Source organism: Haliaeetus albicilla, chromosome 1, assembly GCF_947461875.1.
Source record: "Haliaeetus albicilla chromosome 1, bHalAlb1.1, whole genome shotgun sequence".
NCBI classification, from domain to species: domain Eukaryota; kingdom Metazoa; phylum Chordata; class Aves; order Accipitriformes; family Accipitridae; genus Haliaeetus; species Haliaeetus albicilla.
The window spans coordinates 84878948-84902285 of record NC_091483.1 but is presented as its reverse complement, the minus strand read 5'-3'; the positions used below and the strand labels follow the sequence as shown (position 1 = coordinate 84902285).

The window sequence follows — 23338 nt, the reverse complement described above, 5'->3', positions numbered from 1 at the left end:
GTGTGCCCAGAGCCATGCCAGCAGACGTCACGGGCTGGGGGGGAACCCCACGGGGCAAGGTGGGGAGAGCTTTTCCCCCCAGAAGACGCTTGTCCCAGGCTGCAGCGACGGCCACCGCTCCCTCCCTGGGCGCAGGGCACGGGTTTCGTTGGCACATTGCACACTTTCACTGATTTCCCTGATTTTCTTCTTTTGTTTTGGCTTCCCCAGAAGGTTCCCCTTTGCAGATGGCCACCACCCTGGGGTAATGTGTCTTGGGACCTGGAAAGAGGAACTGGATGGGGCTCTGCCCTGGATGCAGCCCACTGCCCACACAAAGGCTGGGGGCAGAGGGCTACGGAGGCAGGCAGCCCCTGCGTGCCTGGCACCCCGCAAGCGGCTGACCCAGCGGGGACAGCAAGCTCTGCTGCTGCCCGTGTCACCAATTTGGGGAAGCCTGCAGGTCCCTGCGGCTTGGCTGGCTGAGGGCAGCGAGGGTACAAGCTGTGAGCCGGTGGGGATGCTGAGTGGGCACGGGAGCTGCCAGCCAACACCTCGCTTCAGACACGTCTGCCGAGCTCCTGAGCTTCTGCGGGGCTCGGGGAGCTGGGGGAGAGGTGGGCTGTTGACCCTGAGGACATGCCCGGAGGGTGGGATGAGGGTCCGCAGGGTCTAACCCAGCCTGGGTGTTCTGGAGATGGGTGCAGGTTTCCAATGGCTCTTTGAAAGGGACTCGATAGGACCCATCGTCTCGGGCACTGGCAAGCCTCGGCGGGGTCCGTCCACCGTGCTTGAGGAGAGCTCCCCAGCCCAAGCCTGACCTGACTCCATCTTTCCTAAGACTCTGGGGGAGAAGCCCACTCCATCCTGGCAGGAGCACGCTCCGCTCGGGCAGAGCTTGACGTGTTGTGGAGCTGGGCCGGCTTCTCTAGCCCGGACTTTGCACCTTCTGGATGACACTGCTGCCCACCACAGGGATGCATTTGCACCAGGGCTGCAAAGAGAGTCCCTGGAGAGCAAAGGGTGACATCCAGGCCTGGCAGCACCCAAATCTCGAGCGGGGACGGCAGCACCCAGCACCGCGCCGTGCAAGGGCACAGCGGAGACGGCGTCTGCTGCTGCAAAAGCGGTGCAGAGGGACCGAAAGGGAAGCGGAGGGTCAGGAAGCTGGTGCAGAACAAGGGCTGGAGCTGGGTCAAGCTGCCTCAGGCTTTCCTGCCTTGGAGCCAGATGGCCGCTCTGGGTCTTTGCAGAAGCCCTGGCACCAGCCAGCCTGAGCCCAGATGCCATATGGCCACGTTTGCCTAAGTCAGGGTTTCTTCACTCGGTGCTGTGTCAGGAAACGCAGCTCGGCTCCTTCCCAAACCAAGCCGGCAACGCGCGGTGCCCCCGCCGCGGGGGGGGTGGTATGGGCTTGGCACAGCCTCCCCTTACCGGCAACCCAGCTCCCTGCTCACCGATGGGACCGGTTTTCCGGCGATGCTGCTTGGCGGCGGGCGGCACAGCCCGAGGGTCTCGCCGGGGCTGCAGGCAGCTGCTGCTGCTGCCCTGCTGGCTCAGCACCCGACCTAGCTGAGTCAAGGCTGGCACGGGTACAGAGCGGCTGGGGAGGGGACGGTGGGGTGCTGTGCAGTGGCAAGAGGTCCCCGAGGGCAGTTTCCCACACTCCCCGTCCACTTACACAAGGTCGAGCATTGACCCCGAGCCACCAAATTTGAGTGCCAGCGTTACCCAGTGGACAGACGGGCTCGTGCCGCAGCACCTTTAGATACAGGCACCTGCGGCAGAGGCTGGATCTGGATCCTGCCCCAAACCAGCAAAAGATCAGCTCAGCCCCTGCCTGAAGGTCACGCTGCAGGGCCAGGCTCGGGGCAGCCACACTGCTGGGATGATTTGCTCCTGGTTGCTTCTTGTGTAGATTCCCCCTGGATTTCCTCCTGAAAACCCAAGCGGATTGTGCCCCAGGCTCAGCACAAACCCCTTGGGCTTGGCCAGGTGGCCCCAGCAGCCTCTACATCACCCCGTGTCTTGGCACAGCCTTGATGCCAAGCTGGGAACCCCCTTTGGGAGGGCTGGCAGAGTCCTCTCCTCGCTTTGGGCATGCTGCAGTGAAAACCCACAAATTAACAGTGAGAATAAAGTCTCTGGGTAATGGGTTGCCCCAGGGAGGCCTTGGGCAGGTGGCATGGCATCGCTGTCCCCGCAGGTTTTCCCCGCTGCGGGCTCAGCAGCCCTGGGCAGGGGGATCCCAGCAGGGCCCTAAACCTGGAGACCCTCTGGGCATGCTGGGTGGGTGTGTGGGTGCCCCCAGGCTGGGGTATCGCCCTGCTCTGGCTCTGACGCAGCACAGGGCCAAGGGTGCTCCGAGGGGCTCTGGGGTGCCAGGAGAATGATGCTGCTTGAGCTGCAGCGGGGCAAAGAAAATGCAGCCTCCCAATGTCCCTTATAGCCTGGGGCGCTGGGATGCTGCAAAAACCTCCTGTGGGGACCACCACGGCCCCTGCCCCAAAACAGCCCCAAATCAGTACAAGGCCAGAAATAGCTGACGATGTCAGCCACTTCCCAAAAGCGGCGGGAAGGACAAACCCCTGAACGGGGAAGTGATGCGGTTTTGGGCTCTTCACCGCCCTGCACCAGATAAATAGCAGTCCCTGAGCGGCGAGGGGCAAGCACCATCCCCGATGCCACGGCGTGGGAGCCCGCACCGCCAGCGGCACAGGCATTCCCAGGTAATGCCACTGCTCGCCGGGCAGGTGCCGGGACGGGGACAGCCGGGGCAGAGACTGGCCCTGGGGTTCACCCCGTGGGGCTGGAACGAGGCACCCCGTGTGATGCTGTGCAGGGCTGGCAGGGTGGCACGGCACCTTGCTGTGGGGTGGCTGGCTGTGGCAGCGAAGGCAGATGGTGGCGAAGGCATCTCTGCAGGGTTGAGCCTTGTCTGTCTTCTGCTGGGGCCGGGGAAGTTGCCCAGATACCTTCAGGTCTCGGGTCCAGGCTTGGGGCTGGGTTTGGAGCCAGGGATGCAACCGACCCACACCGCTCGGTGAGGGCTTGGTGCAAGTCCCCGAGCGGCAGAGATTGGCAAAGCCGCGACGGCGGCAGCGAGAGGGTGGTGCGGGACTGAGCAGCTTCCCACCCCATGCAGAGGGTGCTGTGCTGTCCCAGGCTTTGGGACTGGGGCAGGATCAGTGCTGGGTGGCTGCGGAGCAGGCAGCGATGGAGCAGGGCTGGGGTACGGAGCTGCACCCCGCTTCCCTCCCTGCTGCCAGAGCTGCCCTTGCTGGGTCTTGCAGGCAGAGGGATGGGACAGGCAGCGGGGAGGTGGGCTCCCCCAGCCCCCAGGAGCGGTGTGTTGGGTGGGAGGACTGTGGGGACAGGCACGGGGATTTCGCATCCACCCCTCATCCCGGGGGAATGCTGCCCCACTGCTCTGTGGTCCCCATCTCCATTGCTCTCTCTGCATTGGGACATGGTGGAGGCTGAAGGTACCAACACTAGAAGTTTCCCCCCTTTGTGCTCAGCCCTGGTTGCCACATTTCTACGCCAACAGGTGATTTTTACTAAAGCTTGAAGAAGTTAGAGATCTCCCTTGCACTTGCTGGCACGCACGGGAGCCCTCGTGGGGATTTTGCTGGCTGCCTCATGGGCTGGTGGCAGCTCAGGCTGAGAGTGACTGTGGGTGCAGAGGAGACCGTTACAGGGTTCTTCACTGGGTAATGACCTCTTTCTCCCTATTTTCCAGTGCATGACCTCTAAATATTCTTGCCTAGTTGGTATTAGGTGATAATGCAAAACATGTTCTGCTCTGGCATGTGCAATGTCTCTGGCCTAGACCGCCACTGCGTTGTGCACGTGCACACGCACGCAGAGGCTATTACAAATTTTTTTGTTGAGAAATCTTTACAAATGTTTTAATTTTGTTGAGCTAACGAGCAGCAGGGCCCCACCACGGGCTGCCGTGTTCTCCAGCCGCAGTGCGGGGCGGGTGGGCGGATGGGAGCTGGGGGTCCCCATCCCGCACCAAAGGTCCGCTCGAGGCCGCGCCGCCCAGAAACCGAAACTGGGAGAAGCACGGCAGAAGAAATGAAACTTGGCGTCAGCGCAAGCGGGGAGCTGGGGAGTGTACCCTGGTGCTGAACTGGCGCTTCCTTCCTCCTTTGCCCCGAGCCCGGCGTCCACCGCCGATCCCATGGCTATTTCTGGCCCCCGCATGGTCCCCGGCTCCCCCCGGCCCTTGGGCAACCCTCCAGCCCCATGGCGCCAGGGGGGCCGGGGCGGTGGTACCGGTGCACGGTCACCCAGGGGGCATTTCATTTGGTCTTGGTGCTTCAGTTTGGCCAGGAAAAATCCCAGGCAAAGCTAAAGCTCTCACGAGTGCTTTGGAGTCTAAAATACCTCCCTAAACCAAATTAGCGGCAAGCAAATTGAAAGCATATGTTGGAAGAAAAGGTGTTAGCAAAGCAGCAAATCATTGAAGGAGGAAAAGGTTGGCTCAGGGCGTAAAGCGCTGCCTCGTTCAATATGGAAAGATTGCTAAGTTGTTTGATAAAGATCTAAATTGAAATCAATCAATTAATTTATTTCCATGACAATGAAAAAAAATTCAGAAAAAAAATTTCTGGTTTATCAGAGAATAATTTCTTTAAATTTAAAAATAATTTCATCAGTTTGCTTAGGTCTAGAGCTTCAAAAAGCCATTAAACCTACTAAAAATTGATAAATCCTTAGTTAAAACCATCCCACCTGAATGTACAACACCAAAAAGCGGAGGCAGACCCCGGGGAGGGCAGCAGCTGTGCCAGGCTTGGAGCTGCGGCCACGCTCCTCCTCAGTGCAGATGGTCTTATTGAAATCAAAACTTCAGAGTCTAAAAATCCATGCCCTTCAGTCCCACTTCCAGGACCTGATCCTCAGCCTTCTGCAGCCCGGGGCACCGGCACCTTTCTGTCTCCGGTGTTTTGGCAACTGGGATGCTGTGTGCCCAGCAGAGCTGCAATATCGGGATAGCTTTAACGTGAGCCCGACTGTGTCCCTCTGTCCTCCATCCCCATGTTTGTGCCCCCCCCCCCCCAGATGCTCAGACCCTCCAGAGCTCGCCTGGCGTCTGTGAGTGGGTCACGGGGATTTCTGCCTTCCCAGGGATTTCCCTGAGAGTGCTTCTTTAGAAGTATCTCACCTCTTAGTTTCAGGTATCTGCTTGCTTTCCTTTGCGTTCATTTTTATTTTCAACTCAGACTCCCATAACTGGCATTTGCACGACCCCATCCCACGCCGTACACACATTTTCCATGTCAGTATTAGTCTTCATTTGCTCCCCGTGTCGCACGGATGCACCGAGCACATGAATAAGCTCCGTAAATCCTGTCACCTCACTGCAAAACCCAGACTAGCTCCTTAAACTCCCATGAGAGTTCAGTGGGGCTGGGGCTCCCCCTCACCCCGCACCATCCCTTTCCCACCCCGGCCTGTCGGAGACCGCACCGCGGCTGCTGGCATCACCGTGCATCCAGAGTGATGTCGGTGTCGCTGCAAGCAGGATTTATCCTGCGTGGGTCAATAACGTGTTTTGCTGGTGGGTAACTGACATGAAGGAGCTGGGATTGAGGTTTTGCCATTCAGTGCAGAAGGAATTGGCTTTGGCTGGTGCCGGGGCGAGCTCTGCCAGCCCAGCGTGAGAGCACACGGTGGGAAGATCTGGGCTGCGCTGATGTACGACACATTTCAAGGGTTTTGGCCACCTCTTCTTGTTGTTAGGGTCCCCTCTGCCGAATGCGGACTCCAAAGACCAGCCACCTCCCACCCTCGCAGTGTGAACCTGCCCTGCCTCTGCCCCCAGGGACCCCCAGCAGTGCCCGGGGTGCTGCCATGCCCCTGCCCTGGTGGCTCGTCCTCCTGGCCAGCCTCATCCCACCAGGTAAGGTACCACGGAAAGACCTGCTGCCTTCTGCCCCGCCGGCACGGTCCGGTCCCCTGCAGGGGCTGGTTGCCTGGATTTGCACCAGGATGGGTGGGAATGGGAGCTCTGATGCCCTGGTCCTGCCAGGAGCCGTGCGTGATGCCTGAGGGATGGGCAGGACAGGCTCTGGGGACCCTGAGGCTGGTCCTGGCTCCTGCAGACCACGGCACAGCAGATGCTCTGGGGAGATTTGCTGGCATGTGCTGCATCGCACCGCGCTCCCACATAGCAGCTCTGCCCACGCTCCCGATGGGCAGGCGCGTGGTGCCCGTGGGCAGGGATGCAGCTGGGCTCCGGCATGGGGTGGGCATGGGGTGGCAGGGGGACAGCCAGGGCATGACAGAATGGACAAGGAGCCAGAGAGGGGGGTGAGGAAACAACTTTTGGAGGGCCAGGAGGGCAAATTTTCCTTTTTTACTAGTTTTTTTAGGCCTCTGCTTTTCAAATCCGGCTGTTGCCTTGCACTGTCCGAAAGCAGCACCCACAGATCCAGCTTTTCCCCGTCATGTCCCCCTTCTCCACCTTGAAATTTTCCCCTGGGGGGTTTTGTCTTACCCATCCACCCTATCCTCCTCTCTCACCTCTCTCCCCCGAACCCCTTCCTGCCCGCCACGACCTCCTGCCTGTTCAGGCAGCTCAGGAGATGTGACACAGCCCCAGTGGGTCCCAGGAGGGGAGCAGGGGTCTGCGGACCATATGGCTGGGACAGCTCGCAGCAGGCCCCCCGCACGGCTGGCACCCTGACGACCCCCCCTCCTCCAACACAGCCCTCGGCTCGTGGGGGGTCACCTACCCCGAATCTGTGCGGGGCGTCAGGGGGTCCTGCGTGGTGGTTCCTTGCACCCTGAGCTACCCCACCGACGTGACGGCCAGCGACGGCATCGTGGCCATCTGGTACAAGGATTACGACGCCCAGAAGACGGTGGTGTACCACTCAGCAGCCCAGGAGGTGGATGCTCGCTTCAAGGACCGTGCCCAGCTCCTGGGGGACCCCGCCGCTCGCAACTGCACCCTGCTGCTGCTGGGGGTGACGCCAGAGGACAGTGGGCCCTACAGGTTCCGCTTCGAGATCATCAACGGCGACCGGTGGTCGGCGGCGCGGGATGTGATGCTGAGCATTTCGGGTGGGTACAGTGGGGGAGACACCCCCCCCCCGCCCCCAGCCCCCTGCCCTCCTGCCCCACGCAGACATCCCACCCTCTGCTCTCCATCCCCAGAGCTCGAGCACCCGAGGACTGCCACCAGCGAAGAGCAAACCGAGGGGCAAACGTCCACCTTGGAGTGTTCCACACCCTACGTCTGCCCGCTGGGTGACGTCGCCCTGCGCTGGGAGGGCTACGACCCCCAGGTCTCGACAGTCTCCAGTCGGGTCCAGCTGGACACCAGCGGGGTCGGCCACCACCTGACCCTCACCACCTCCTTCTCCTGGAAGGACCACTCCAAAAAGTTGCTCTGTGAAGTTTCTTACGGCTCGAGGAAGGCGACCGGAGAGGTCATCCTCCGGGTGAGACGTACGTGGGGCAGCTTTGCACGGGGGCTGGCTGAGTGGGGTGGGGGGATGGGGGCATCTCTGCCATGGCCAGACCACCCAGGTCCCCCTCCTGCCATCCATTGTGCCTCCTCCCTTCCCTCCTTCCCAGGGCTCCTTGCAAAAGGCTAGAGCAGAGTTTCCTCCTGCTTCTCCCCCCCTCTCCTGTTCCCCCACTGCTCTCCATGGCCAGAGCCAGCGTTGGACCCATAAACACTGCTGAAGTGCCAGCTCCAGCTCCCTGGCACATCATGGCACCCACCGCTGCGCCCACCCCTCTCCGCTGCTGGTGTGGGAGCTTTGCCCCCTTCCCAGCTCCCCTTTTCCCCGCACCAGACCCTCACATATAAACAGCAGGACTGGCTACGACAGCATCCCACGGGTCCTGCCCAGCCTCACCGCTGCCTGCCGTGTCTGTCTGTCCTCCCTGCAGACGCCCCTAAGGACACCCACGTGTCGGTCAGCCCCTCCACACAGAACATCCGCGTGGGTGACACTGCCTCCCTCACCTGCGAGCTGAGCAGCAGCTACCCTCCCATCTCGGCGTACCGCTGGTACAAGGATGGGGTGGTGGTGGGCAGCGAGCAGATGCTGACCCTCCGGGGGGTTCGCCGTGAGGATTACGGGCAGTACCGCTGTGAAGCCGAGAACGCCATCGGGGCTGGCGTGGCGCCTGCCATGACGCTCTACATCTTCTGTAAGTGCCAGGGGAGCTTGCCCGAGGCTGGGGCGTTGCTGGAGGAGGAGTGGGGCCATGGGAGCGGGACCAAGTTTACCCAGTCCAGACTGGGGTGGGCAGGGGCTGGCACCGAGATGGCCGGTACCGGCTGGAGGTCCAGGAGCTGGGAAGCCCGTGGTGGAGGACTGTGATGCCTCCATCACGCCATGTCTGCATCCTTCATCCTTCACGGCGCAGGGCTGTGGCAAACCCCAAAGACAGGGCAGGGAAGGATTTCCAGCCAAGTCCGAGGAGCGGAACTGGCTGCACGGCTTCGCTGCCGCTGCGGGGAAGGAGGTTGTCAGAGCTCTCAGGGATTTGGAGCCAGGGTGGTTTGTAGGGAGGGGAAGCCAAGGTCCTCCATCGGATCCTGCAGTAGAGACAAGCCCAAGACTGCTGCATCACCCAGGAGCCTGCCCGTGTCAGAGTCCCACGGGCGGCATTACCCCCCCCAGCCTGGAGCAGGTGGGGCCAGTTGGCTCCCCCCAGACCCCCCTGTGCAGACCACGAGAGGCGAAGGACGCTGCTGCACCCACCATGAGTTTTGCCCCTGGGACTTTGCATTAAAGCCTGAACTTGAACCCAAGCTGGGTTCAAGTGCCGGTGGCAGGGAACAAACCCAAACGCCTCCCGCCTCCACCACCATCCCTGGGGGATAGAGGGGCTCCTGCCTCTCCCTGGACTCTGTTCTGTGCCACAGGCTCAGGGGGCTCGGCGAGGAGAGGGGCTGCTCTCCTGACGCCGAGGCCATCCTGAACTTGCTTCCATCTCCATCAGCTGCAGAGATCTCGGTGAGCCCCGCAGCCGAGGTGCGGGAGGGGACGGCCACCACCTTGTCCTGCGACGTCCCCGGCAGGGAGGGCCAGGACCTCAACTACACCTGGTACAAGAACAGTGCCTGGCTCAAGGAGGGCACGGTGCACACCCTGCTCTTCCACCACGTGGCCGCCAGTGACGCTGGCTATTACTCCTGCAAGGTGACCAACGACCGGGGCAGCGACACATCCCAGGCCATCACCCTGAGCGTGACATGTGAGGACCCACGGCTGCTGCCAGGGGACGGGATGAGGGGGGGTCCCCACCAGACAAGAGTCTCTTTGTGCCAGGGGCTGCGCAAACCCCCTCGAGTCAAAACAAAGTCTCTGCCCCAAATGCCTTGGGTCCAGCTGACAGGGGGGTTTCAGCCCTCCTAGGTAGAAGCTGCTATAAATGCAACAATTTCTGGTCATGAGCCGCATTTGAAGGCACCATTAAGTGGTATTTGCTGCAGCAGGGACCCGTCCGTTCATTGCAGCATCTCCCGCTTCTCCACTGATCTGTTACACACCATAAACTGCTGGGAGGTTACTAACCGAGGAGCCAGCTACAATAATAACAGCTCAGGAGCTTTTGCAAGTCAGGGGGAAAATAAAATAGCCCTGGGTTTGGCTTTGACATTTCTGTAAGTAAATATAACCCGCTTACGTAGGGGGGAAAGCAGCTCGGAGGAGCAGCTGTGCGGATTGGGGCTGGACATGCCCCACGTGCAGCCGTTCAGGTAGCGGCCGCACTGCTGGGACGTCCCGAGCTGCAGCATCTTCTCCCCTCCCGCAGACCCCCCCCGGACCCCCACCATCACAATCTTCCAGGAGACGCAGGGTGGCAGGCTGGCCATCGTCCGCTGCGCCGTGGACAGCCACCCGCCGGCCGCCGTGGCCCTTTACCGCGACGGCACCTTGCTGGCGGCCAGTGGGTTGCAGGCAGCCCCGCAGCAGCGGTTCGGCGTCACTGCATCCCGCAACGCCCTGCGGCTGGAGATCCGTGGCGTGGGGCCCCAGGACAGCGGGGAGTACCGCTGCACGGCCAGCAATGCCTACGGCAAAGCCAGCAACGCCAAGCAATTTGTCGCCCGTGGTGAGTCCCGCTGGTCCCGGTGCGAGGGGGCTGCCAGGCTCCTGGCTCCGGGTCTTGGGTGCCAACAAACTCCTGGGACTGGTTCTGGGGGGCTGATGCAGCAAAATCCGTCGCAAAGTTTGTCCAAGCTGTTTCTTCCCTGTGCCCGCGAGCCCCCTGCGGTGCGTGGCATCTGGGCACACAGCAGGGACCAGCTCCTCCTGCCCCATCCCCTAACCCTCCGCACCCTGAGGGTCCCCCAGCCTTGGTGGTTTGGGGTGACAGAGGCAGCAGCCATGGGGAAGGAGGAGAGGAAAGCCCCCTAAAACCATGTCCAAGAGGAGCCTCCCTTAGGATGTCCAAAGAAACCAAAACGGACCTTAAGGTCCAATACTGGAGAAAATAAACTGGAGCTGGGGTGCCACAGTGGTTAGCTGGGGTCCGTTTCAAGTTGGCCAAGATGCATCCAGCCCATCCTATCACCCACCAGCCGGCAGAGGGGACTGAACCTGTCCTGGGACCAGTTCATGTGGCTGAATGTGGGTGCCCAGAGAGAGCAAGTGAAAGCTCAGGAAAGGCTCCACTTGTCTCTGCTGGTGGAAGAGATCCAGGGTGAACGGCTCAGGTGGAGACATCCCTGCTGATGTCCAGTGTCCCCAGGGATCATCACCCACCAGAGACGCAGCCACCGATGCCACGGGTTCTTGTGAGGGAGGGGGCTGTTTGGGTCCTGCCTTAGAGGGAAACCGAGTGCGGGGCTTTGGCCGGACAGGGCCAGGGGAAAGGTGAAGGTTTGCGGCAGAGGTTTCCCTTCCCTCCTTGACATCCCTCTCCCATCCCTCCTCCAGCTACAGAGGTCCTGATCCAGCCCTCAGCAGAGGTGCGGGAAGGGGCAGCCGTCACCGTGACCTGCCTGGGGGCTTGGGGCATGGCAGAGGAGACCCTCTACACCTGGTATAGGAACAGCAAGTGGCTGCAGGAGAGCTCGACCCCGACGCTGCGCTTCCCCTCTGTCCGTGGCGAGGATGCAGGCACTTTCCAGTGCAGGATCCGCAGCAGCAACGGCAGCGACATGTCGGCGGCTGTCCCGCTCCGTGTGCTCTGTGAGTGCTGCTGGGGGGGTCTCCCCCAGCTAATGCCCAGGAAAGCAAGGGGGGTCCTGGGTCTGGGCTGGGTGGTCCTGCTGGGAAGCCCCTCTGCTGTTCCCACCCCGAGGTTTCCCTCATCACCGCCGAGCATGGCCAAGGAGTTTGTGAGCAGAAATGGGGGAAAGGCAGAAGTTTCCCTTTTGCAGGTAAATCTGTGAATTTGGGGGAGGAGAAACTTGGAGAATCCCAAATTTCCCAAAGAGTTTTAAAATGTCCCGTGAAATTAAATTTGATTTCTCAGAACAAGAAATGATCCCTGTGAAAAATATATTCCAGTTGGATTTTGCCTTCCAAATATTTTCTGTGCTGTAAAATAAAAATCTTCCCTGATACCAAACCAGAAAAAATAATACAATTAGGAAGTTTCAGTCCTGACAAAATGGCATTTTTCTGTAGCTGTGGTGAGAAATGTGGATCACAACTGGCCCCCAGATGCCTGAAACACTGGGGTCTCTGCAGATCTGCCCCAGGGTTTGGGATAGGGCTGGGCACCTGCACTCAGACCCTGAGCTCAAGCCAGGTGACAACAGAGGTGCCACCAGAGGTGCCTGGGGCATGCAGGTCCCTTGCAGAGAGCCGGTAGATGTGGGACCCTGGGGTCTGGCAGCTGGAGGGTCATGGGATGCCCAAGAACTGCTCAGGTGGCACTGGAATGCAGCAATCCCTCGGGTTCTTGGGGTTCTCCCAACCTCAGGAATCCATAATATTCTCACCAGAGGTGTTTTAACCCTGCAGTCCCACCAAGGCAACCGGTGATGAGCTCCTTCGTGGAGACCCAGGGCGGGCGCCTGGGCATCATCCAGTGCACCGTTGAGAGTGACCCAGAGGCCAACCTGACCCTATGGAGAGGAGAAGAAGCGATAGCCTGCACATGGGGCTGCCCCCCAACCCCCAACCCCAGGGTCCACACCACCTTGTCCTACAACAGCCTGAAGGTGGAGATCCAGGAGGTGGTGATGGAGGATGAGGGGACCTACGTGTGCTGGGCTGGGAACCTGCAGGGCAATGCCAGCGCGGCCGTGGACTTCAGGGCTGAGAGTGAGTGTGATGGAGGGGTGATGGGCAGGATAGAGCTGGGTGCCACATGTCCCTGCAGCCTCTGGGAAAATGCTGGGGGAGGGGGGGGTGGGAAGGGAATGCCAGGGAAGGAGACAGGCTGAGGAGGTCAAGGGTGATGGTGGCAGAAGGACAGAACGAGCAGAAGTAGGCCACATGCCCATGAAATCCAGGTTATCAAACAGCATCTGTCTTGAAAGAGCTGCTGTGCACAAGTCATCGGATGCTAGGGTGGAGCGTGAGTGGGATTAAAGTGGGGGCTGCTACAAGAGGGGGCTGTGCCAGCCCCTCCAGCCTCTCCTGGTGGGTTTGGAAGACTCTCCTATGGCCACAACGAGGGCTCCAGCTCCTGGCAGGGATTCACTGCTGACCCCTGACTATGTGTGACCAGGGATGCTGAGCAAAACGCTGCTGAGGGAGTTCCCACGAACCCCCTCCTGCCAGTACATCATCCCTGGGCTGGTAAGGCAGGGTGCTGCTCCAGCTCAGTGCTGTCCCCATCACAGCGTTGCTGGCCGGCCTCAGAGGGGGTTGTTCACCCCTAACGCTGCCGAGGAGGTGCTTGCTGTCTTGGCTGAGTTCACGGTGCAGCCTATTTGCCTCCTGCCTCTGCCCCTGCCCGTAGCTGCCAGCATCGCCGTGGCTCCGTCCTCCCACGTGCTGGAAGGCCACGCCGCCAACCTGACCTGCCGGCTGAGCAGTGACTCCCCGGCTCTGCCCAACTTCACCTGGTACCGAAACGGGCAGCGGCTCACCGAGGGCTCGGCCGCCTCCCTGGTGTTTCGGCAAGTGGCCAGCACGGACGCGGGTCTCTACCGCTGCACAGCCACCACCGACGGCAGCAGCCGGAGCTCCCCCGCCGTCTCCCTGGATGTGCTGTGTACGTACGGGCTGCTGGGGGACGCTCCGTTTATTGGTATATCGGATTTGTAGCTTATGTCTATGCAAGCGTGCCCAGCTCTGATCACACACGCATGGCTGTGCCCGGGGCCTGGACAGAGCTGATGAGAGTGCACGTGTGGATCTTTGAGTACATATGTATGTCCTGGGGCTTCCTCCCGTGGGCGTCCATCCCTCTGTGCCACCGTCTGCAGCATCTTTGCTTTCCTATTGAGCAAGCATGTACTTAATGTGTGCATGGGCATGAGATCCTGCGGGTGTAAAGCTTGTATACATTTGAGGGCCACTGCATGGTATAGCACACCCCAAAAAGGGTGGCTGCTGTGGGTGGGGATGGTGTGGTCACCCTGGGGATGGTGTGGTCCCCACAGGTCCGGTAGAGACCTTCTTCCCTTCCCTTCCCTTCCCTTCCCTTCCCTTCCCTTCCCTTCCCTTCCCTTCCCTTCCCTTCCCTTCCCTTCCCTTCCCTTCCCTTCCCTTCCCTTCCCTTCCCTTCCCTTCCCTTCCCTTCCCTTCCCTTCCCTTCCCTTCCCTTCCCTTCCCTTCCCTTCCCTTCCCTTCCCTTCCCTTCCCTTCCCTTCCCTTCCCTTCCCTTCCCTTCCCTTCCCTTCCCTTCCCTTCCCACTTTTCCTTCTCTTTCCGGGAGGCCCCAGGAGATCTCACGTCGGGGAGCGCTAGCTGCTCAACCGCCGTTCTCTGCCCCGCACAGACCCCCCCCGGGACCCCCACCTGACGGCATTCCTGGAGACGGAGAGAGGCCGCCTGGCCATCTTCCAGTGCTCGGTGGCGAGCAACCCTCCCTCCCGGCTGGCCCTTCACAGGGGCGAGGAGCTGGTGGCCACCAGCGACGCGGGGACCAGCCCCAGCCCGCGGGTCAGCAGCTCGGCAGCCCCCAACTCCCTCAGGGTGGAGGTCCGGGAGGTGACGCCGGCGGATGAAGGCAGCTACCGCTGCACCGCCACCAACGCGCATGGCACCGCGGCCCGCCGCCTGTATTTCCGCGTGCAGAGTGAGTACCATGCACCGGCCGGCTGATGCCGCGCGGCATCGTGGTTAGACCCGCACCAGCGGGTGGGATGGTCCCTGCTGGGGGGGGGGTGTCCTGTGCAGGGGCTTGGGTGTGATGAGCTGGGACCTGGTGGTCTGGACCGGGGGGTTTTCTGGCTGTGGGTGGGCATCGACGCCTAACCAGTACCCAGACCCTCTTGCCTCTGCACCCATACCCAGTTACCTGGTGGGTTAGCGGGAATCCTGGGCTGAATTCATTTCTTGGGTTGGGATCTGGTCCTTAGACTGATCCATCCAAATGTGTCTCTGTCGAGGTGTCCACAGGGGAGCCGGTGTCTGCGCTCCCACCCGCTGCCGCTGGATCCCATCCAGGCTCCGGCTGCTGCTCCGGAGGCACCGGCTCACCCCCCTGCCCCGCATCAAGCACCTGTATTCAAACACCTCAGCCCTGGGCACCACAACTGATGGAGTCCAGGGGGGTCAGCTAATGGGGACAGGGAGCAATGTGTTTTCTTAAAAATAAATGTCCAGTGCCAGCCCCAGGGCTGCAAGCGTCCGCAGCCTCCCCGGTCAGAACAAGAGCACCAAAACTTGCAGCGCTATGATGCACGCTATGGAAGTGATGAGGGTTTTGTTTCCGTCCTGTGCCATGTCAGGGCCGCTCAGGGACCGGCGGTGCCAAGCTCCGCTGCGATGCCCTCTGAGCCGGCATCATCATCTCTCCGTGCTCCAGCTGCCCGAGTCCTCGTCTTGCCGTCTGCGGAGGTGCGGGAAGGAGATGACGTCTCCCTGACATGCCAAGTGGCAGGAGAGCTGCAGGACGACATGGTCTACGCCTGGTACAAGAACAGCAAATGGGTCCAGGAGAGCCCCGAAAACATCCTTACACTGCCCCGCATTGCCAGTGCTGCCGCCGGCTCCTACCACTGCCGAGCCCGCAGCCCCTCGGGGACCAGCATCTCCCCGGCTGTTGCCCTGCACGTCTCCTGTGAGTGGGACCCTCCTGGGAATCAAGGCAGGGGGGGAGCAGGGTGCTGGGGATGGGATGGTGCTGGGGATGGGATGGTGCTGGGGATGGGATGGTGCCAGCGATGGGATGGTGCCAGGGATGGGATGGTGCTGGGGATGGTGCCAGAGGCGGGATGCTGAGCAAGGCCACTTGGCCACACAGGGCTATGGCTGGCACACGGCAGGCACCTTGCATAGCCCTCGCTGCTGGCACTGTCCCCAAACGCTGCGTGTCCCCTTGTAAGCAGAACTTTCCGATGAGAAGCGGTGTGGCCACCCCATGTCTCACCTGCCTGGCGTGTGGCATAAAAAGGGGGAAAAGCAATAAGAAATATTTGGGTTCCGTTGAAACAACATGTTTCAATTGACCTGAAAATACCCAAATTTTTCAAGACTTCATTTTAAGAGAAATCTCTTTCCGAAATGGAGGGAAAAATCATGGAGAGGAAAAGTCTGGCTTAAGCTTTCCTGCAAGCGTGGGCTGCTGCTGCCGTCCCGGCACTGGCTGAGAGGTGCCAGGAGCCACTGCAAACACCTCGGGGTATCCGAGGAGCCTGGGGACGGCGATGCCACCCAGGACCTGAGAGGGGGGACGGGAGCCCTCCCGGGCTGGAGCTGGAGCCAGGCATCCCGACCTCGGGGGGCTCTGGGTGCTGACTGAGGGTTTGCTCACCCTCCGTGTAATGTCTGTCCTGGGCAGATCCTCCACGGGAGCCAGTGCTGACGTCCTTCCTGGAGACCCCCGAGGGGCAGCGGGGTGTCCTGCAGTGCACGGTGGACAGCATCCCACAGGCAGAGCTGGCTCTCTTCAAGGACCAGGCGCTGGTGGCCTCCACAGCGCTGCCGCAGCCCGCCGCCCTGCCACGGCTCAGCGTCACCTTGGCCTTCAACACGCTGCGGGTCAGCATTGGCCCCGTGCTGCTGGAGGACGAGGGGGAGTACGTGTGCTCCGCCAGCAACACCTACGGCAACGCCAGCACCTCGGCGAACTTCACGGCAGGCAGTGAGCGTGGGGCTGGGGTTGCCTCTGGGGACGGGCAGGATGCGGGCAAGGGGATGGGGATGGGATAGAGCCACCGAAACTGGCTGCGCTGGAACTGGGCAGCGATGGAGATGGTGGGTTATGGTGAAGAGGTGAAGGCAAGCACTACTGGAGGATGCTCGTGGGGAAGGGAGGGCAGAGAGGAGCTGGAATAGGACAGACAGCGCAGAAACAGAGAGGAAACGGAGGAAGATGCGTGTTTATGGGGACGGAGGGCTGTGCCAGAGGTGTTCCCGGAGAGCTGCATGTATCCCCCCACACACAGCGAAGGAACTGCAGCTCCTCTGGGAGATGATGCAAAGGGCTGGCTCAGCCGTATCCATCCCCGACGCCGTCCCGGCTGTGCTCGCAGAGCCGGCGTCACCCCGGGGTGTCCTACGGCTGCCGCAGGGGTGGGGAGGGTTGGGAAGCAGGGAGGGGGCTGCAGCATCTTCATCGCCTCTTGTCTGGAATGACGGGAAAAGAGCCCCAGACAAAAATCCCAGATGGCACCAGCTCTCCCACCAAGCAGCCCACTGCCCTCCTGCCCAGCCTCCCCTCCATCAGCCCCCAGCCCACCCCGACCATCACCTCCTTCCCCTCCCACCGCAGCTGCCAGAGTCTGGATCTCCCCCTCCCCAGACATCCAAGAAGGCAACGCCGTCAACCTGACCTGCGCGGTCGAAAGTGGCGGCAGGGAAGCGCTGAGCTACACCTGGTACAAGAACAAGGTTTGGTTCAGCAGCGGCTCGGCCCCGGTCCTCACCTTCCCCAGCGTGGCTGCCACCGATGCCGCCTCCTACCACTGCGCGGTGCAGACCCCGGCACAGACCCGCAGCTCTGCCCCCACCACCCTCAACGTCCTCTGTGAGTCCCTGTGGGCAGGGGGCTTCATAGTGTGTGTGGGGGGATGTCCCTGGCACCCAGCCGGGACGGGGACCTGGCCGCACTGCATGGTGGTCCCTTGGGGTGTCACTTGTCCCTTGGCTGGTCCCCTCGACTGGGAACCCTCCTGGGGGCATGGTCTGGAGGGGCTGGGTGGTAGCAAGGCCTGGCTTAGTTTTGGGGGGGGCTCAGTAAAATTTAGCCTTTGTCCCAGGTGATAACTAAGCCAAGCTTTATATCCCAGTCCTATGTTAGACTGCCAGCAAGCAGACCTGGCCAACCAGCCCCATGTCATCTGCAGAAGATTTTGGTGAAGCTTCTCCAAGTGCCCCAAGTTTGTCCTTATGCTTTGTACCAAACTGAAACAGAAAAATCTTTGGCTTTCGGGAAACACTGCAGGATTATTTTTTTTTTCCTGATTTGGAAAATGAAAACCAGACTTTGTATAAAAAAAGACATGCAAAAAAAAAAAAAAGTGTAGTTGCAAGTCAGAATGTAAGGGTTTTTTCCTTATTATTAGAAAAAGACGGCTTTAACCTATAAATCTGCTGTGAGGAGCGAGTGTGGAGGAGCACTCCTGGAAATGTCCTCCAGAGCGCCTGACACCCCGGAAAAAAATCCGTTGCTTCTCTTCCTCCTCCTGATTTTGGATGGTGAATGCTAGATGGATGCTACTAAAACTATCTTGGCACTACGGGCCCGAGCTGCACCCACAGTCGTGCTGCCTTTGCACAAGCCTCACTGCTGGATTTGACATGCACTGATGTGCAAAGGGTATTTTTTTGTTGAGGCCGGGTTGTGAGTGGAACACCGAGCCGGGCCAGGCCAAGTGCCATGCCATGTGCTGTGCCACGTGCTGTGCCACGCTTCCGCACCCAGCTGGCGTGGCTGGAGCTTCAGGTTAGAAATGAGCTCAGCAGACGACCCTGCGCCATGTTTTGAGTGTCGGTTTGGTTCAAGGGGACCATGGACGCTGAGGCAGCGCTGCCTGAGCAGGTCCTGCATTGCAGGCAGCTGCCTGAACTGGTTCTGTATTGCAGGCAGCAGTGTCTGGCAGCAGAGCATCACCCCCCCAGCTCACAGCCCAGACCGTGTGAGCAGCCAGCCCCACCTGAGCAGCGCAGGCTGGGGATGCTCCAACTTGCTGAGACGCTGCTTATCCTACAGTTTGGCTCACCCCCCCACCTTTCCTTCCCGCAGACCCCCCCAGGAACCTGCAGATGAAGGCCTTCATGGAGAGCGGCGAGGGGATGGCAGTCATCCTCCTCTGTGCCGTGGAGAGCAATCCCCTGTCCGAGATCACCCTGCTCAAGGGGGGGCAGCCGGTGGCCTCCAGCCCCCCCGCGGGAGGTGACCACCCTGGGCAGAGCGGCCACGTCTCCCCGGCTCCCAACGCGCTGAGGCTGGAGCTCCGGGAGGCTTCTGAGGAGGATGAGGGCGAGTACGAGTGCCAAGCACGCAGCCCCCTCGGCAGCGCCCGCGCGTCCCTGCCCCTCCGTGTGCAGGGTGAGTCCGGCTTTGCTGCGGGTGGGGGGACAAGGGGCTGGGGACCCCCCCGAGCGGGCTGGTGTGGGCATCAAGGGGTATGGACCAAGTAGGTGTTGCTGTTGGGCAGCAGAGCATCGGGGGGGGGGAATTGGGAACGGTGTGGGGCCGATGGCAGGGCAAGGAGGCGCTGCCGCCCACTCGGGTGGGCACCCACCCCACGCGCGCACCCCGCCGAAGGGGGACGGTGGCTTCGGAGCCGGGAAAGGCTTTTCCCAGCCGCAGCCGAGGAGGGCAAACCTCGTGCCGGTGAGGGCCAGCGGTCTCTCTCCCCAGCCGTCAGGGTGGTGGTGAGACCCTCTGCCGAGGTACCCGAGGGGACCGACGTGACGCTGACCTGCCGGGACGCGGGTGCCCACCCGGGGACCCTCTACAGCTGGTACAAGAACGGGCGGTGGCTGGCGGAGGGGCTCGACGCCTCGCTCGTCCTCCCCGCTGCCCGGCCCACGGATGCGGGTGCCTACGCCTGCCAGGTGGGGAGGGGGCTTCGCGGCCGCCGGGCCCCCCCCGCCGCCCTGCGGGTGCTCTGTGAGTGAGGGGCGGCTGCATGGGGGGGTGAGGGGGGTGTCATGGGGAGTGGGAGGGGGGACGGACACACGCCGGGTCCTGCCGGCAAAGGGGACCCAGGGCAGCCCGGCGGGGATGTCACTGTCGCCGCGGCGCAGTTGGGAGGACGGTCTATGTCGCCACCTGGTGACATCCCGCGACAGGCCGGCGACAGTCCGCGGCCCCCTGGACCGGGGTGGGGAGGGGGGTTCCCAAGCGCTCCCTGGCCTCGCATCGCGCCCCTTCTCCCCCCACCTTTCAGCCAGCAGCAAACCTGTCACCCCCCAAACCCCACTGGTGGCTGGTCCCCTGCCACCAGAGCTGGGGGGGGGGGGAGCTAGGACACCCCCCCCACTGTCCCTGTCCTTGCAGATGCACCCCAGGAGCCATCCTTCATCTCCTTGGTGGAGCCCCGGGGGGGGCGGCAGGCCGTCCTGCTCTGCACCGTGGACAGCTTCCCACCCTCCAGCATCGCCCTGCGCCGGGGTCCCGGCCTCGCACCCCTGGTCTCCACGTGGGGCCCGGCCGAGCCGCGCTTCGCTGTCCAGGTGGCCCCCAACTCCCTGCGGGTGGAGATGGGGGGGCTGGAGCTGCGGGACACGGGGCTTTACATCTGCTCGGCCAACAACAGCTACGGCACCGCGTCCTCGTCCCTGCACCTGGACGTGGGAGGTGAGGGGGGGCCCCGAGCCATGGCGAGCACCGTATCGGGGTCCCGGTGGGTCCTCCTGTGGGACTGTGGCTCTCAGGAGCCTTTCGGAGGGGGGGTTGCATTGGTGTTGTCCTGTGAATACCCAAGTCCTGGGCTCCCCCCGACTTCCCAGCCTCCCTCCTCTTCCTCAGGCGTCACGGTCACGGTTGAGCCCTCGCCAGAAGTCCCCGAAGGCACCACAGCCACCATGACCTGCTCGGGCGTCCCTTGGGTGGGCGAAGAGGCCAACTACACCTGGTACAAGAACAGCCGGTGGCTGCGGGAGGGACCGGCCGGTTCCCTCATCCTCACCCACGTCTCCAGCACTGACACCGGCTCCTACCGCTGCCGGGCGAGCGGGACACGGGGCAGTGCCACCTCGGCCCCACTCAGCCTCAGCGTGCTCTGTGAGTGTTCCCTGACCCCACGGTGACAGGCCACCGGGCAGGATGGGGCGCAGAGCCCCTGAAATGCTGGGTGCACCCAGCCCAGCATCACACGCATCCCACCCGCGCCATCCTGCTGCGGCGAGGGGGCCTTCCTCCTCTTCTTCCTCCTCTCCCTGCCCTGCTCCTCTCCCTTCAGACCTGGGGAAGAGGACGTCGGGGTTTTGTCTAGCAGCAGCTACCGATGCTCTGAGCCGGGGAGGGCCTCTCCGGCTGGGGCAGAGGGAAGCGAAGGGCTGGGGAAGGGTGTGAAATGGCCAACCTCGGGCTGGGTGGGCTGGAGCTGATCCAGCCCGGAGGAGGGATGCGTTAAGCAGCCCTTGGTGAGCGTCTGGACCAGCGTGGGAGGGGGTCCCACGCCATGGCCCACCGCCAGCCCTGTCTCCCCCGCGCAGACCCCCCCCGGGACGTCTCTGTCAGCACCTTCCTGGAGAACCACAACGGGCAAGTGGGCATCGTGCTGTGCACGGCCGACAGCCACCCGGCCTCCACCATCACCCTGTACCGCCGCGGCCGGCTCCTGGCCTCCAGCCTGGCCCCAGCCACCGCGCCAGGGGTCCACGCGTCCCCCTCCCACAACACCCTCCGGGTGGATCTCGGGGCCGTGGGGCCGGAGGACTCGGGGGAGTACACCTGCATGGCCGGCAACCCCATGGGCAACGCCACGGCCGGTGCCTACTTCAATGTGCACAGTGAGTGGGGCTGCCCCCCCAGGGTGCTGTGCCGGGGGTGGTGGGGCTTGGTGGGGAACGGGGAATTGTGCCAGAAAGATGATTTCAGAGCGGTGGGGATGACTGGCAGAAGTGGGTTGAATCGGGCACGAATCTTTAGGTGGATGGGAAAAGAGGGAGGGTTTGATTGCAAGAACTGGGTATTTCCTTTCAAGGAGTTTTTCTCCCAGAGCAACGCAGCTTGCTTTTTATGAAAGGGCTAAAAAAGCCCATGGACACAGAAAATTGAGTTGGATGCTGCAGAATGATCAAAAAAATGAGGAGAAACTGGCTTGGCTTCAACAAATGGCAGAACAGGATGATGATGCTTGTTGCTGTGCCGGGTGACTCCCCTGTGCCCTTCCAGCTCCCTGCCTGTCTCCAGGCACTGGCAGAGGACAGGACACCATCCAGCATGGGGTGACACACAGAAACGTGCCAGCCTGCCTGACCCCTTAGCGCAGGGGACGGTGACATGGGCAGGGGCAGCCAGGAGCAGCAAGAGTCCCCGCGGGGTCGAACCTGGTGCTGTGCCACCCTGTGACCCCCCTGTGGTGTGTCCTCAACCCACCAACTGGCTGTCCCCAACCCTGGGGACATGGCACTGGTGCTGAAGTGTGTCCCTCGCCTGCAGCCGGCTGTCACAGCTGCATCCCCAGGGTCCCCTTCACCCCTCACAGGGCACCCCACGGCCTGGGGGGGGTCCCACGTACACTGACCCCACACCAGGGCCGTACTGCAGCTACAGCCATGGGGAAAAGGGCTGGGGGAGGCCAACCCCCCCCCCCATCAGGGCTCTCTGAGCCCCCTCCGGTCTTGCCGAGCCAGCAGCCCCGATCTGCCCTGTGTCCCCTCTGCCCACAGCTCTCACCCACCTCCTGGCCTTCACTGTGCTGGCCGGACTGCTCATAGCCGTGATCTGCGTGGCTGCCCTGGCCCTCCTGGCTGTGAAGCTGTGGCCCAGGTAATGTGCCTGGCTGGGATGGGAATGAGGGGTTACAGGGACCCCGGGCTGAGCCAGCCCATGGCTGGGAGCCGGGGTGGCAGGTCCCTCTCCTCCCTTCCAGGATGAGGATGTTTTGGGGCTGGTCCGGTACCGAGGACACTTTTGAGCTGAGGAGCAAACAGGAACAGGCGCAGGTAGGGACCTCAGTGGGGCCAGCTTTGAGGACCCCCCCCCCACGCTGAGCTGCCAGGGGATCCCCACGGTGGGGGGGGGGTCCGTGGGGTGCACTGTGCTGGAGAGCATCCCAGTGCTGCCCCAGCATGGGGCTGGGGGATGCTGGTCCGGACTCACACACCATCCAGGATCTGGCCCAGCCAGGCTGCTACGTGCTGCCACCGCAGCCTCGGCTGGCATTGCTGGCACCGGGGAAAGGGCAGGAGGGGCAAAGCCTCATGAGGACCAGAATTACCCCTTGCAAGCTCATCCCAGACGGGCTTCACAGCACACGGGTGCTGACCCCCTCTGGGCGATGGTCTGGGTGCTCCCTTGGCCCTGCGGGCTCCACCGTGGGCGGGGTTTCCCCAACCAGCCCCAACCTTTTCCAGATGGATGGAGCTTCCTAAGCCGGTGGCTCTTTGGCCCAGGAGCAACTGTAGCAGGTCGTGCTGGAAGCGCACAGCTCTGGCCTGGCTGAATCCAGGCAGCCACCACCCTGGGGATAACGCGGTCCCGTCTCCATTGCCTCCCAGCCCCCTCTGCCCCTCTCCTGTCCCGCCGTGCCCCTCATCCCTCCCCGCCGTGGATGTTGTTCTCACGCCGGGCACGGTTTGTGCTCGCCACCGCGCGTGGTGCGCCGCATGTGCCAGGCACCGGCAAGCTGTGACGGCTCAGAGCTGCTCTCCAGCAGTGAAACCCCAGGAGAAAAAAAAATAAATAAATCTCCTGGTGACGGTGCAAGCCTGGGGGCAGCCTCTCCATCGCCACCGTCCTCCTGTCCCCCCCACCAAAGCCACCGTCCCAGGGTCCTGCCCGCTGCAGTGCTACGCAGCCCCCGAGTGCCAGGGCCTCCCCGTATGCTATTCCTCTGTCTGGAAATAAAATCTGGAGCAACGCACAGCCAGCGTCTGTTGGGATGAGCTGGGAGAAGGGGTTTATTGCCCTGCTTTTGGAAGGGTGGAGAGCTGGGAGGAACCGAGCAGGTGTGGGGCTGGGCAGGGCTGGTTCACCCAGGGACTCCCCCCGTGCTGGCGTGTGATTCCTTCCCCGGTCTCTCCTCCACATTATCCCCCCAAGCCGGTCTGCGGCCGCTGTGGAGCAACGTCTTGGTCTACAGACGGGCTTGCGGGGCAGGTGGGAGATCGGGGATGTGATGCTC

The 23338-nt window shown here is 62.0% G+C and overlaps 1 protein-coding gene across 1 annotated transcript; it reads left to right on the top strand.

Moving 5' to 3' along the window:
• The first annotated feature begins 2634 nt into the window (after positions 1-2634).
• Positions 2635-23070, top strand: SIGLEC1 (sialic acid binding Ig like lectin 1). Its single transcript, XM_069797508.1, has 22 exons — positions 2635-2708; positions 5734-5893; positions 6703-7059; positions 7153-7446; positions 7897-8160; positions 8959-9213; positions 9775-10074; positions 10902-11156; positions 11937-12239; positions 12883-13137; positions 13867-14166; positions 14899-15153; positions 15874-16176; positions 16807-17061; positions 18280-18585; positions 18901-19152; positions 19543-19842; positions 20014-20268; positions 20703-20999; positions 21882-21981; positions 22085-22157; positions 22569-23070. The coding sequence occupies exons 1-22, from the start codon at positions 2661-2663 to the stop codon at positions 22584-22586; spliced, it is 5205 nt and encodes a 1734-aa protein (XP_069653609.1). The 5' UTR covers positions 2635-2660; the 3' UTR covers positions 22587-23070.
• Positions 23071-23338: the final 268 nt, after the last annotated feature.